Source organism: Puma concolor, chromosome A1, assembly GCF_028749965.1.
Source record: "Puma concolor isolate L17-30 chromosome A1, mPumCon1.1.hap2, whole genome shotgun sequence".
NCBI classification, from domain to species: Eukaryota; Metazoa; Chordata; class Mammalia; order Carnivora; family Felidae; genus Puma; species Puma concolor.
In genome coordinates this window covers 126,502,399-126,518,165 of record NC_141667.1, presented here as the reverse complement: position 1 = coordinate 126,518,165, position 15,767 = coordinate 126,502,399, and the positions used below count along the sequence as shown (strand labels likewise).

Here is a 15,767-nt window from a genome sequence, read left to right as displayed (position 1 = left end):
AGATCTTTGTAACTTTTGGTGTTTATATATTATACATCATGTAAAACCTAAGAATAACAATTTCCAGAAAAGCAACAATAGTATGTTCTATAACTGTATCTTAATGAAGCTCATTTACGGCTCAGTCAATTCCTCCTGAAATTCAGCTAGGCATTCCATGGTTTGCCATTTCATAAGGAAACAACCACAGTAACTTAAATCCTGACAGACTCGCTCCTGAAATTGTTATTCTGCTTTAACCAAATAAATCCGTTAAATCTTCAAGACCTCTGAGTCTACCGAGTTCAATGGAACAAGAATAGTCAGCAGATTCAACTGCTTAATTCTTTTACTTCATGTAAATTTCAATACCTATATTTGAGGGGGGGGAGGGATCCTCCTACATTTAAACTTCAGATAAGCTATTACATTAGAAAACATAATTTTGTGAGCATCTCAGAGTCTAAGTACAGGAATGGGAAAATCCTTTTATTATACTGTCCTTAAGCTAGGACACTAGCCCTTTCTTCTCAGGCCTCCTATCCACTGGCCATGGCCTTTTGCTAGGCCTCTCCTGTTTATTATTGGTAGTCTTTGACCCTTGTTGCTGTGTGGCCTCGTTTTGCTTTTCATCTGCACATAAAATAGCGTTTATCAACATCACTCTACATCTCTTTCAGAGAAATAACAAAAGAAGCTTTATTTTTTATTTCCAAAAACAGCTTGATGGTTTTCTTTGCTGGCTGCCCTAGGGCCTTTCTACTGAATTTATTTTCCTTTTTTCCAACATGAGACTCCCTCTTGTCTCATATCCTGGCGGGTTTTCGGATGCCTTAATTTACAGCCAAATTTCTTTGGTCTTTTCTATAGCTGGTTTACAAACCTTCCCATCTTTGCAAAGCTTCAGTGCCAGATGTGAGTCTGGGCTCCCGAGAACTCCTGTTAGGCCTACTCTCCCTCATGACTTCAGAGCTGGATTTTGTTTAAATCTATTTCATCATTTTCTTTAGCCATATTGGGTGGGAAGAAGGGTGGGAGCTACTTCTAGCTGCAGCTCTCGGTTCATGAGAACCGGTGTCTGCAGGCAGCAGGGGCAGCGTGGGCACCTGGTCAGGCACTCGGGCTCTGGCGTCCTGCACACCTGACCCCGCCACCTGTGGACTTCGGTAAGTCACTGACCCTCTCAGCGCCTCTGCTTTTCCAGACCTAAAATGAGGATAAAACACCTACCTTTCAGGAAGGGGGGATGTGAAGACTAAACAAGCCAATAAATGTAAAAGGTGTTCAAGAAACAGTAGCCCGTTACAATTAATTACTACGACTTTTACCACCAACCCCAGGCCCGAAGCCAGATTTGCCCTAGAAGCCGGCCCCTCCGCCAGAGATAAAGCGCCGCAATTCCTAACCCCGCCTCAGCCTGCCGCTTTCCAGAGCGTCCTCGGTGCGCACGCGCGCTTGTCACTCGTAGAAAGGCTTGCGCAGGTGGAGAAGCGGGAGGGTTTGCGCAGGCGCAGGAGCTAGGTGGCGCGTGTCGAAAAGTTACGCGCAGGCGCGGCAGACCTGGGAGGTCAAACGGGTGTCGTTTTCCAGGTCGGCCATGGCTGAGGCGTCACGGTGGCACCGAGGCGGTGAGGGGTGATCCTAGGAAGTGGTGGAGCAGGGCCGATTTGGCAATTACACATACCCTGATAGTAACTATGTAGCGCCATATCTATTCATGTCAGAGATAGGACTTCCAGCACGTGTAGCCCTCACAGCCTCCCCTTGAGACGGGGTGGACAGGGGTCCCATTTTACAGACGGAAACTGAAGCCTTGAGGGGAGGTGGCACCCGCCCTTTGCCCGAGGCTCGAGCTGGGAGCTGTTACTTGCTTTACAAATACCGTCGCTAGGCCCTTCTCCAAAGTCCTTTATTGGTCTGGGGAGTCGTGACCTCGGTAGAATCCCAGGCCAAGTCCTTTACCCCTCCAGCGGAATCCAACCTTCCCAGGAAGCAATATAGACGGTAGAGAAAACGATTGTGAAGATGAGGAATTTTTTTTTCTTTCTTTCTTTATTTCTTTCTTTCTTTCTTTCTTTCTTTCTTTCTTTCTTTCTTTATTATTTATTTATTTATTTATTTATTTGTATTTTGCTTTTTCACTTTCAGACGGGACTATTGAGAAAACGTCCATGTTATAAAATTCATTAGTGTACAGTCATAAAGTGACTGCCCGCTCACCCCCATGGGAATGTTGTAATTATTCCTCCTTCATGAAAGTGAGAATAAAAAAAATAACCAGAAGCAATTGGAGCTTGCCTTCACACAGTGTATCAGAATAAAAGTGGAAAACACAGTTCCATCATGGTTACTTATATACTTTATAAATTACATAATAATGTAAAGAAAAAATTTGTTTTATGTCTCACAGGGGCTCCGAAACCTAAGCTGCATTACAGAAAGGAAGTAGAAATTAGAACCACACTTCAGGAGTTGTCACTCTACTTTATTTTTTTAATAAACCTATGTATATGTAAGTACAGATGTAGATGAAGATACTGAACTAAGAAGTTATGTGGAGGTGAAAAGTAAAACATATGTACTTTACCATAGACTTTCAGACTAAGACTTCTAAAAAAAGTATTGACGTATTTTAGACCTATCTTAAATTCCTTTAGATGTACACTATTTCCATCTCTTAAAGGGCAAAGCTTTAAGTCGCAGACATAATGAAAAGCTTTCATCGTCAGCATTGATTGAGTTATTACTTTTAGTTGTCAGTTCTTTCTTGAGTACAGTTATTCCCTTGAGTTGGCAATTGTCACATGATGTCTTTTAGAACCATGTTGATACATTATCTCAGTTTCATAGGTCAAACTACAAATGAGGCCAAAGAAGTTAGTCTTGTCTGCTTTGCTCTTTTCCCTGGCCCATTGCACAGCTGTGTGATAGTAAAATTGCACAACAGTAAAGTATGCTGGTGCCCAATCACAGAAGGTATAGAACAATGCAAATCTTTAATAAGGAGACTAGGAAAACATATCAACCTGCATTTCACCTGTCTGTGGGTCAAGAGCATTGACTGAATCAGTATTAAGGAGTATTTTATCCTTTGAGTGCCCAACAAATAGTAGGTGTAAGCTCAATGGCCAGACGTATCACAAGTTGACATGGCCTACACATTGGCAATTATATATCCGTTAACTCCTTGGTATAGTTGGAGTGAATTTGGGTCAAATCTTGATTGAAAAGACAACTCCAGCTTAGACTGGTTTTTAAATGCTTATTACAACATTTGGGGAACAGAAAAATATAAAAGATCATAATTCCATTATTCACAGATATAAAAAAAACCTTTTTATAATTAGGAAGAATTGAAAGCAACTTAAATCTTCATCAACAGAGGATTTGTTTAACATTTTGGTATATACAGTGAAATAATATGGAACATTAAAGCATGGCATAAACTCATGTGCCACGAAGTAATGTTGAAGATAGATACTTGTAAAAACTAAAAGGTTTCTAGCAAAAAAAAAAAAAAAAAAGAGAGACACAGTTAGTCTATACCCTTCTCTAAAACCTACCCACCTACTCCTAGAGAGAGAATGAATATTAGTTAATAGTTTTAAAAATTCTTATCTTGTGCCAAAACATGGTTTAAGTGCTCCACATGCATTATCTCACTTCTCATAACAAAACTATCAGGTATTATCCTTATGATGGGACTCAAATCATCTGTTTGATTTCAAAGTCCATAGCTTTAACTATTTACCATTATATTGCTTACTGTAAAAATAGAGAAAAAGCTAACTGGCAGAAGACTATGCATAATGCGATCTCATTTTTGTGAAAATAAACTTATTTTCTTTATAAATGTGTAGGCATACAGAAAAATCTCAAGAATATGTGCTAAACCTAACTCTAGCAGTGAGATGACAAGAAACTTCTTCCTGTTTTGTATATTTCTATTTTCATTTTTTAAATTACTTTTATAATTAGTCAAGAAAAAATTTGGATTTTCAAAACAAGATTGGGAACAAAATCTAACTAACTTTTAATCCTGATAAACTGACTTTTTAAAGACAAATTTGTAAACAAAAATTCTTCTCCTTAGTGACTTTTGGCATGGTAAACCCACATATGTATTACTTAAACAAAGTTATGTCATCTCTATTTTTGGACACTTCTGTGCCTGGTGATGAAAGAACCAACTTTAAGTCTATTCGCAGCATAACTGATTTTTGGAAGGTAAGGTATCATGTGACTGAGAATGAAGTAGCTTATGGTATTGCATAAACAAACTCTTGGCACAAGTAATAGGCACTGGAGACATATTTGTTGAAGGAATGAGTAAAAATGAATATCATTTATTTAAACTTTTAGAATCAACCAATTAGTAAGTGTATATTGAGAACCTATGCTCTCAGTGTAATAGGGTTTTTATAACTTTTAAAAAAGTTATACTTTTTTTAACACTATCTTTGCATTTGGAAAAACATTATGTGGGGTTAGGATCCGCATCAAACTATAGTTGTGTATAGTGAAAATTATTCTTAAAAAATCCTTAAATGGGGGCGCCTGGCTGCTCAGTCAGAAGAGCAAGTGTCTCTTGATCTTGGAGTTCTAGGCTTGAGCCCCACTTTGGGTGTAGAGATTACTGAAAAAAATAAACTTTAAAAAAAATCCTTTCATGGCCTGTAAAGTGAGATATATATAATTTTGGTATGCAGCCCTATACTGTGTGTATTACAGTAATGTACAGTATATAATCAAATAAATAGTACATATGTAAAATATAACTTTATAGTGTTTTTAACTATGTGAGAGAATCATTCCATCAACATTGGAACAGATTTGTTTTTTACATCACATTTAACTTAGCAAGATGCTCACATTAAGAGAACAGAAGTTTCAGGTATCCCAAGTCGCAAACATTGGGGCACATAAAGAAGAGATAGGAATGTTTTGTAGAGGTGATGACAATTCAGTTGAGTTTTAAAGGATGAGTAACAGGGCATTCTAGGAAGAATAAACAGTAGGTGCTGTAAGTAATTCTACATATGGCACTTTGTTTGGCATTATAGGCATGTAGAAGATGAGGTGGAAAGGGCAAACTATAAACTGAACAAGAGGTCAAATCATGAATGTCATGCTAGGAATCTAAAACCTATGAAAGAGACAAGGTCACTTCCTGAGAGGGAGAGGGGAAGTGTGAGATGAGGGCAGATGATTAGAGGTCATTGGTATAGACCAGGTGAAATATGAAAGAAAGAGGAAATTTCCCCCGAGACTAGAAGTGGAGATCACCCTGCTTCTTTTTTATTGTACTGTCTTGAAGTATGCATGGCCAGTGGCAAAGAAAACAAAGGCAGAAAAGAAAAAACTGAACCCTGGGTTTGGGATCTCTTAGAAGGGCAGAGCCAAGAGTAGCAGTTGCCACCACTGGAGTTAGTGGGGAAGGGGAACACAGACAACTCTGAGGGCAAGTCCTGAATTAGGGCCATGACAACCATGAATACATGGCTATGGGCATTGATACTCTTAGGGGACAATTGTTGGTGTACCCCTCATATAAGAAAGGGTAAAAGGTTGTGGAATTAAAGGAGTTAGTATTTCTAAAGAACTAGAGCATTGCCTACTACCTAAGGGCTCAGTAAATATTAACCATCTTCATTATCCTCCTCGACATCATCATTTCCATTCATGTTAATGGTGGCTTGGTCAATAATTTTCATACTCATACACTCACTGACTCATGCTTTTAAGGTAATGTTAAATGTAGATTCTGTTATACAAATGACATGAAAATACTTTTCCCATAACATTTATCTTTCTATATGAAGTTTATGGAAGGACCCCTTTTGGAAGGTCTGTACTGGGATGCATGGTACACGAACAAGACTTTGTATAATCTAAAGAACAGCAGTCGCATCTACTATGAGAACATACTTTTAGGAGTGCCCAGAGTCCGTCAACTAAGAGTCCGCAACAACACATGCAAGGTCTATTCATCCTTTCAGTCTTTGATGAGTGAATGTTATGACAAATACACTTCTAGCAATGAAGATACGTCTGATTTTGGCCTTAAGCAGGAAACTGAGTAAGTAGTTACATGTAACTTTTTCTAGCCTCTTGCCTTTGTACCTTTTAAAAACTGGGAAAATAGGTATATTTTACAAATAAACCAACAAAGGTCTGGCAGGTAAGGAGACTATTTCAATAATCGTACCAGAGGAAGACTCAGAGGAGCAGTGTTTAGAAATGTAAGAGTGGGGGTGCCTGAGTGGCTCAGTTGGTTAAACGCCCAACTCCTGGGTTCAGTTCAGGTCGAGATCTCACAGTTCATGAGTTCGAACCCTGCATCGGGCTCTGTGCTGACAGTGAGGAGCCTGCTTAGGATTCTCTCTGCCCCTCCCCTACTTGCTCTCTCTCTCTTAAAATAAATAAATGAACTTTAAAAAAAAATTTAATAAAAAAAGAAACGTAAGAGTGAACCTGTTATTTTGTTTACCAAAGGATATAAGAGAGTATTCTTTTTTTCTAACTCGGGTATATGAAGTGCTAAGTCGTTCCGGACACAGGGTAAGGAATCTGTCTACGCTTTTACAATACTCAGCTTTTCAGTCTCTGACCAGACTCCCTCAGACCCATGCCAAATGCTTCTTGGGACCCCAGGGAGTGTCTTAAGTGTGCTCCGCCGCTTCCCTCCTTTCTCACTCTGGCTGACTTCAGCAATATCTTCCGTTATTGCCAACGCTGAAAAGGAGCAGTTATGCCGTGGCGGCACCGCATCTGATGACGCCTTCCCAAAGGTATTCTAGCAGGGTTCTCCAAATTGGCTGAGGCTAATTCTGTCTGTACTGAAAACATGAAACCCAAAGCCACTGACATTTCCTCCCCTCAATACAGAAACTGCTGGTATCATTGCTTTTAGGATCCTATGAAAATCATAGGGGGCAGAGAACAAGTTTTTTAATTTAATACTTATCAAAATGTTACAAATACAAATATCCACCCTTTCCTATTCACAGTTCTTCAGAAGCAGCCCCTTTTAGCTCTTTTAGTTGTTTCTTTTGGTATATACTTCCTATTTAAGTTTATTTATTTCTTTTGAGAGAGAGAGAGAGAGAGAGCACAAGTGGGGGAGGGACAGAGAGAGAGGCAGACAGAATCCCAAATAGGCTCCACGCTATCAGTGCTGAGCCCAATATGTGGCTTGAACTCACGAGCCACGAGATCGTAACCTGAGCCAAAATCAAGCGCCTGATGCTTGATCGACTGAGCCACCCTGGCACCCCTGTACATCCTATTTCTAAATAATGCGCTTTATACTGCTATTACTTGATTTTACAGTTCTATGTACCTACCATCTCTGTCATGAAAGTCGTCTGTCATGTGTCTCTCCCTCAACACACACTTTTCTTAGCCTGTAGTTAAATCATAATTTTTGTTAATCATGAGTCGATTAACAATTCAATTAACAAGTTGATAACAAGTCCATTAATGATTCATATTATAAATATGAACAGTGATTAAAATTTGTTTTGTTCAACAACCTCTCCTATAGCCCCAAAATTAATCATTGCATTGTGGTTTTTGTTGATTTGTTTTTCCTTTGTTTAAGTTTTTGGCTATACTATAGGATAGCAATGTATAATTCTCATAAATCTAATAAACGCATAAGTATGCTGACACAACACCTTAAATATTACAGTACTATACACTACTTCTCTTTCAATGAAAAATTACAAAATAAATCAATTACCCAACTGCACATTTTAAACTGGAATCTGAAAACTAATCTGTTAGGTATTCTAATATTCCAATTTCTCATAACAACTACAAGTAATTTAAATACCAAAATTAACACTACAGATTTGGAATCGTAATACTTATCATTCCCTAATAACCAAATTAATAATCAATGTGTGCTTGTTTGTCCATCTAAAATGAAACATTCACTAATTAAAAACATCATAAAAATTGGAAGTAGGAGAAGGTTGGTATAATAAATGTTCTTGTTTCATTTTAACAACCATGTGGAAAACACTGGAAAATACAACAATGAAATTGTCATTAAATCTGAGTATTTTTTCTTAGTGTTACCACTTATCCCTCCTCCTGGAAACAAACATAGTATTACTGATAGAAAAACGAGTTGAAGCAATGCATCTTCAGATAATCCTTCAAATCTGTTTGAGGAAACTGAACAGGGACTGAAATGAGGAGTTAAGGCTTTATGTTTTGAAATCGCATAATTAAGTTAAAAGTAGGAAGGATGGAAACAATTTAGGTATGCTCATTTTACTCTGATTTATGAGCTTTCATTATAACAATATAGACATTGTAACAAAGCTCTTCTTTATTGACATTTATAAATGGTACATGACCTGTAGAAGACAGACTATGAAGCCCCACTTTTACCATACTGAAATAGATATTTCCAAATCACAGCCCTTGATATTCCTGTCCTACAAAAAGCCTAAAGATCTCATAAGACAACAGAGACATGTATGAAAGAAAAAAAAAAATCATTGTTCTCTCGATTTTAAGTTCCCTGAGGCAACAGACGGATTTTTTTAAAAAAACTTTTCTCACAGCATCTAATCTAGTGTGTTGCCCACAATACACACCAAAAAGTGAAAACATATTAAATCTTGGGGCACCTGGGTGGCTCAGTAGGTTAAGCGTCCAACTTCAGGTCAAGTCATGATCTCACCATTTATCGGTTTGAGCCCCGTGTCAGCGTCCACGTTGGCAGCACAGAGCCTACTTGAGATTCTCTCTCTGCCTCTCTCTACCCCTCCCTCACTCTCTCTCTCTCAATAAACTTTAAAAACTATATTAAATCTTAATCCTTAACTCATTGTCTTGCTTCAAAATTACTGTGATACTTAATACTGCTTTTTTTTTTAAGGTTAGCTTATGCATATACTTCAGTCAGGCTTTCTCATCTCTCCATTATTCTTTTTATACCTAATAGATGGAAGTACTCTACTCCTAATAGTAGCTCCCCTTGGCACTGGGGATTTGTTGGTGTTTACCGAAATGGGGGATTTATTTTCACTTTATCAAAATCAAAATCTGACACAAAAAACAAGTTCATTAACCTTCGACTCAACAGCTGGATCACAAGAGGGACCAGAGTTATTTTCATTGATTTTTCATTATACAATGCTAACATAAACCTGTTTTGCATCATCAGGTAAGTGACTCAAAACCGTAGTATATTGGGTTTTTTAAAATATAATTTATTGTCAAATTTGTTTCCATACAACACCCAGTGCTCATCCCAACAAGTGCCCTCCTCCATGCCCATCACCCAATTTCCCTCTCCCTCACCCCCCATCAACCCTCAGTTTGTTCTCAGTCCTTAAGAGTCTCTTATGGTTTGGCTCCCTCCCTGTCTGTAACTTTTTTTTTTTTAAAGCCTCCAGAGGGGTGCCTGGCTGGCTCAGTCAGTGGAGCATGAGATTCTTTTTCTCAGGGTCTTGAGTTCAGGACCCATGGAGTTCAGGGCATGGAGCCTCCTTAAAAAATAAATGAAGGAATACCTGGGTGGCTCAGTCAGTTTAAGCATCCGACTTCAGCTCAGGTCATGATCCCAGGGTTTGTGAGTTCAGGCCCTTCATCGGGCTCTGTGCTGACAGCTCAGAGCCTGGAGCCTGCTTCACATTCTGTGTCTCCCTGTCTCTCACTGTCCCTCTCACTGGCACTCTGTATGTTTCTCTGTCTCTCAAAAATAAATAAACATTAAAAACATTTTAAATAATTAACAAATGGATTAATTAATAAAATAAATAGCATCCAGAGCCCTTGTTAGGGTTTCCAGTTTGTGTGTTTGCTGAGATTAAAATCATAGGCCTCAAAATAAATACAATGAACTTATGCCAATAATGAAAAATGTGGTAAAGCAACATCATATTCATTGTTTCATTGTTTTGGAAGATATTCAAGAACATGGAGAATTACATACAATATGTCAGTTTTATATTAAGAACACATAGTCTTGGGGCGCCTGGGTGGCGCAGTCGGTTGAGCCTCCGACTTCAGCCAGGTCACGATCTCGCGGTCCGTGAGTTCGAGCCCCGCGTCAGGCTCTGGGCTGATGGCTCAGAGCCTGGAGCCTGTTTCCGATTCTGTGTCTCCCTCTCTCTCTGCCCCTCCCCCGTTCATGCTCTGTCTCTCTCTGTCCCAAAAATAAATAAACGTTGAAAAAAAAAATTTAAAAAAAAAATAAAAAAAATTAAAAAAAAAGAACACATAGTCTTATTTCTTGTCATTCTGCAGCTGCACAGATCTAACATTTAGTCTTGATTACTTCCTCTAAATCAGATCATTCAGATCCGTTGATTTGCTTTCAGAATGAGCTTCTTTAGTAAGGTATGAATTCTTGTCTCGAGAATGAACAATTTAAATTTCAAACAATATATACCAGTACCCAGCATCCTAGAAATGGCTAGAGCCTGTGGTGACCTTGCAAAAATGGCCCCAGTTCTTCACATCTCCGCCATATAACCTCACGGTGCCCTGCCACTCAGGGAGGGGTGCACTTCCCTGGCTCCTAACCTGGGCTCATCTTTGTGACTTGGCATGGGAGCAGATAGGATACAAGCAGAAGTTTGAAATGAGTTTGCACATTAAAACTTGCTCTCTTGCATTTCTGTCCATTGCACGATACGGACATACATACCTGGGCTAACTTAGACCCAGGAGGATGATGAGAGACATTCCTATAGGAGGAAGAGGAGGAAGAAAAAGAGAAGGAAGAGATAGTGGGAAGAGACAAAACTATCTAAAGAGAAAAAATTATCTCCATCAGTCTGATGACCTTAGGTCATTTGCCTAACCTGGACCATGCTAATTGGCTTTAGGCCTGTGTTATAGAACCAAACACTGGCAAAGGAAATAGGATTGCCATGATTGGATCTGCCTGGGGATTAAATCCACTTTCTCTGAGTGATCTGGGAATGGTGGATGCCTAATACAGTAGGGGTTCTGTAGAAAGGAGGACTGGGATAATGACTGCTCGAAAAGCAAAAAGTAGTGTCCACTAAAATCTCAGTGAGCCACTTCTCTCTCATGAGTTTTACATTTTTACTCTGAATGAAATATGGACTCGGTGTCTACTCTGATTAGAGGATTTTGCCCTTGTGCAACAGTGACAGTGAAACACAGCCTTGGACTTTAAAATCTGTACAAAAATAGGGGCTCCTGGGTGGCTCAGCTGGTTAAGCATCTGATTCTTGATCTTGGCTCAGGTCATGATCTCATGGTTCGGGAGATTGGACCCTGCATCAGGCTCTGCACTGATAGCGCTTTGGGTTCAGGCTGATAACACAGAGCCTGCTTGGGATTCTCTCTCTCCTTCTCTCTCTGCCACTTCCCCACTCTCTCTTGCTCTCAATCTCTCTCAGAAATAAAAATAAACTTTAAAAAAATAATAAGAAAATAGAATAAACCCTGTACAAAATGAATAAAATAAATGAATTCTCTTAAGTAGCCAATGGATATTACACCACTTATTTTATAGCTTTTTTCTCTTTTTTCAGAAAATCAGAGCTTTTACCAGCATTAATCACTCTTTCCAATAGTCCTGATCAGGATAAAGAGGACAAGTCATTTGTATGCCTTAAATAAGAGGAGAAACATTGGGATAACTGGCCTAAAATCATACAAAGAACTCCTTGTTACCCCTAGACTAAGTCCAGATTTCCTGTCTGTGGGTTTTATGCTTATTCTGTGTTACCTTTTAAAATGTTACTTTTTAGGGGGGCCTGGATGGCCCAGTTGGTTAAGTATCAGACTTTGGCTCAGGTCATGATCTCGTGGTTTGTGAGTCTGAGCCCCACATAGGGCTCTCTGCTATCAGCACAGAGCCTACTTTGGATCCTCTGTCTCTGTCTCTCTGTCTCTCTCTCTCTCTCTCTGCCCCTCTCCAGCTAGTGCTCTCTCTCAAAAATAAATAAACATTAAAAATAAAATAAAATAAAATGTTACTTTTTAAAACCAGCAGATTTTGAAACTTTAAACTGGTAGTATATCTAATCAGTAGTTGTAGGAGAGCACATTACTTAAGTCAAGACCTTATTCATTTACTTTCCTTTTTGCAAACACATCTGGCAAACTAAACAATACAGTTCCTTTTTTCCCTTATTAGTGTACATGTCAGATCAAAATATTGGGTTTGTTTCACTTCACTCACTTATTCGATGCTGTGCACCTACTATGTGCAAGGTGAAACAGTTTTAAACAGTTCTGTTTTCTATTTAACTGGTTTTATTTATTTACATATTTTTTCGCAGCACCTTATTCCAGTCCCAATAATATTTGCTAATATTTCTAAGTGGGAAAATTACATCGTGATAGAGATACTCGTTCTTTAAATTACTGCCAATTCTTAGCTATCTAAAGTTGTAGAGAACACTAGAAATACTGTGAACAACGTCAAATATTTTTATTTAGTGGTGGAATTAATTTTTATACTTCTGTTTGCATATAGATCCCTGTATCCAACATCCTGTGTGTAAAGCAAACAGAAAACATTTGTTTTAAGTAGAATATATAAGCTTAACATTTAGAAGCAAGAAGTGTCTCTGCTAATCTAAAGGGGGAGAGTGTATTTTCCTTCTCTGAAATAATCAAGAATTATGCATTTTGGTGGGAGTCCTAATAACAGTAACCAACCATGTACTATTTTCTTGAACATCATCTCATTGTCCTGTGGAGATAAAATAGTATTCCCAGTTATAACCAAACAATCTGAGCACAAAATAGGAAGAATGTCTGCCTATAATCACATCTTACTTTCTCCACTGTGTTGGTCTCTGACCACTGTGAATATTCAGAATACAAAAAAGTGGAGCCATTAAAAAATAAGTAAATCTGGGGCACCTGGGTGGCTCAGTCAGTTAAGCAACTGACTTCGGCTCAGGTCATGATCTCCTGGTTCATGAATTCAAGCCCCACATCAGGCTGTCTGCTGTCAGCACAGAGCCCATTTTGGATCCTATGTCACCCTGTCTCTGCCCCTCCCCTGCTCACACTCTGTCTCAAAAAGAAATAAACATTAAAAAAAAAATAGGCAAATCCACTAGAATTTAAGTTGAACACATGAGGCTAAGAAAACATATTTTGTACAAAATACCTGATTCTTAAAGTACACATCATCACTAATTAGAAACTTCACAATGAGTTAGGTACTGAAAAACAAATGCTTGAAATAAATACACAGTGACTTCCGCTAACCTAATTTTACAGATTGGTGGCAGAATTCCCTGCAACTGGAGGAATCATTACTTCATGGCAGTTTTACTCTGTGAAGCTCCTCAGATATGTTAGCCACTATGATTATATTATTGCTTCCTGTGAAATCACATTTTGTATCTTTCTTATTGTCTTCACAACACAAGAAGCTCAAAAAATAAGAGAATTTAAGTCTGCCTATTTCAAAAGTGTTTGGAACTGGCTAGAATTACTACTTCTGGTGGTAAGTATATATTCATATGTATTGTTCAAGGGAATCACATCTGAATCTACCAAGTAAGGAGGTTTTCTACTCATCTGGAACTTCCTTCAAAAGCTGCAAGTATCAATCATAAAAGGAACTGTCATAGTGCATACTAATGGTGTGCCACCAAAAAGATCAAGTCTCTTTCTTTCCTGATTTAGTCCTTGAGAGGCCAGCATAAAGTTAGAATAGGTGATTCTATAGGTATTATGATTTAAAGTGCACAAGAGGTCTCCCTCCCCGACTCAAACATGTGTTTCTTATAGGGCCTCATGTTGAAAATCATGGTTATTTTTGGACATGTACTCTCCTATGTTGCCTCAATCTGCTTTCCTCCTCACAATTTTGAAAAAATATGCAAAATCAAGCCTAGGCAGATCCTGGAAGAGGGGGAAGAAGGGAGTGAGCAGCCAGAGGGTAGCTTGTGGGCACAGAGAACACCAGGAAGGGGGAGATAATCTCTGAAAGGAATTCCAAAAACTGTCCATTCTCACCACTGGAACATATTAAAATAAACATAGATACATAAGCAGGGTGGGACAGATGGTAAGCAATTGGTCTTAGAAACAGTGAACAAATATTTCTGGCTTACACAACGTGATCTTTCACCCTTATTGACCCTTAGTTATAGCCAATCCAGAATATAAGCCTTTTTTCCCAAAACCAGATTAAAAGGGTCTCAGAGTCAGAAAATGAGCCACCTACTTCTCTACTATCCCCGATAAAATTTACTATACAGCGTAACATTGAATGATTAACTATCTGAGCATTTCAGGCAAAGGTTCAAAGGAAGATTTTCATGACCGTTCTAAAGCTGTGATACTTGAGGTAACCTGGTTCTGAAATCCTCTTCTGGAAGAGCTGTCAGAGGCTCTCAAAAGGCTTATTTTTGTGTTACTGTAAAATATTTCTTCTAGTATTAGGTGGTAGAAAATATTAAACTTTTACATATCATGTGTATGGAAGTGTTGAGCTGATACACTGTACACCTGAAACTAACGTAACAATGTATGTTAACTACCCTGGAATTATAAATAATAAATAAATAAATAATAAAATATAAACTTCTTGGTATCACGTAGTTACATGGAGCACAAACACAGCCTAGTCAGAATAACATAATCATTTTATACATTTGTGTTTTATAACTCAAAGAAACAAGCAGATAGTTCAGGATGGTCAGGTGATAAGTATTTTTCTACTTTTGTGATCATTATGCTATTTTAAACTTCTGTAAGTTGAGGCTTACTTTTTTTTTTTTTTTTTCAACGTTTATTTATTTTTGGGACAGAGAGAGACAGCATGAACGGGGGAGGGGCAGAGAGAGAGGGAGACACAGAATCGGAAACAGGCTCCAGGCTCTGAGCCATCAGCCCAGAGCCTGACGCGGGGCTCAAACTCACAGACCGCGAGATCGTGACCTGGCTGAAGTCGGACACTTAACCGACTGCGCCACCCAGGTGCCCCGAGGCTTACTTTCATTCATGTAAAAGCCTACGTCTTATTTCTCCCTCCATTTTTATTAAACTTTTGATGAACTTGCTCCTTTGTCTGCTCATAGGCTGCAGATTTAGAGGTAGAAACCGTCCCTAATTTAACCTTTCTTATTTTTCCATTTAGTTGTGTTTTGTGGCCGTTTCCTTCAACATATACTGTAATATACAAATTTTTCTCTTACTTGAAGACCTGTTAAAAAACACTGAAAAATATTCAGACTTCTATTTTCTTGCATACTGGTACATTTATTACAACAATATAATTGCTATTACCATCTTTTTTGCATGGATAAAGGTATTTATATTTTATTATATTAAATACAGCAGATTAGACATATCTTTTACTAGCAAAATGGGAACTGAAGCTGCAACGTTATGAAAAAGCAAAAGGATTTTCTTAACTATAAAGTAATTATAAAAGTAGTTTTGTCTTGGAATGATTGTGGGCTAATCCTCAAACACTCCTATCATTAAGCACTTCCTTTAATTTGAAGCAATTTTTTTCTGAAATTAATTTAACTTACTCTAAGTAATTGTGATACTGAATATTCTTCTATTTCAATTAACTTTGTTCTTTTTCAGATATTCAAATTCATAAGCTTTAATAAGACAATGTCTCAGCTGTCAACAACCTTGTCCCGCTGTCTCAAAGACATAGTAGGATTTGCCATCATGTTTTTTATAATATTCTTTGCTTATGCTCAGTTAGGATTTCTTGTTTTTGGATCACAAGTTGACGACTTTTCCACTTTTCAAAATGCCATGTAAGCTGTTAGCACAAATATAGTTCTATTTACTAGTTT

The 15,767-nt window shown here is 38.2% G+C and overlaps 1 protein-coding gene across 2 annotated transcripts in view; it reads left to right on the top strand.

The window, feature by feature from the left end:
- Positions 1-1,362: 1,362 nt before the first annotated feature.
- PKD2L2 (polycystin 2 like 2, transient receptor potential cation channel) overlaps positions 1,363-15,767 on the top strand; it is a 44,253-nt gene continuing 29,848 nt past the window's right edge. Inside the window, exons 1-8 of one of the 2 annotated variants that reach the window (XM_025924564.2) lie at positions 1,363-1,607; positions 2,390-2,491; positions 4,073-4,206; positions 5,802-6,058; positions 8,942-9,163; positions 13,219-13,447; positions 15,089-15,259; positions 15,547-15,728. In XM_025924564.2, the coding sequence (XP_025780349.1) occupies positions 1,577-1,607; positions 2,390-2,491; positions 4,073-4,206; positions 5,802-6,058; positions 8,942-9,163; positions 13,219-13,447; positions 15,089-15,259; positions 15,547-15,728 (1,328 nt within the window). In that variant the 5' untranslated portion in view covers positions 1,363-1,576. Of the gene's footprint in view, positions 2,492-4,072; positions 4,207-5,801; positions 6,059-8,941; positions 9,164-13,218; positions 13,448-15,088; positions 15,260-15,546; positions 15,729-15,767 lie in introns of both variants that reach the window. The other variant, XM_086703263.1, reaches the window with a different exon arrangement.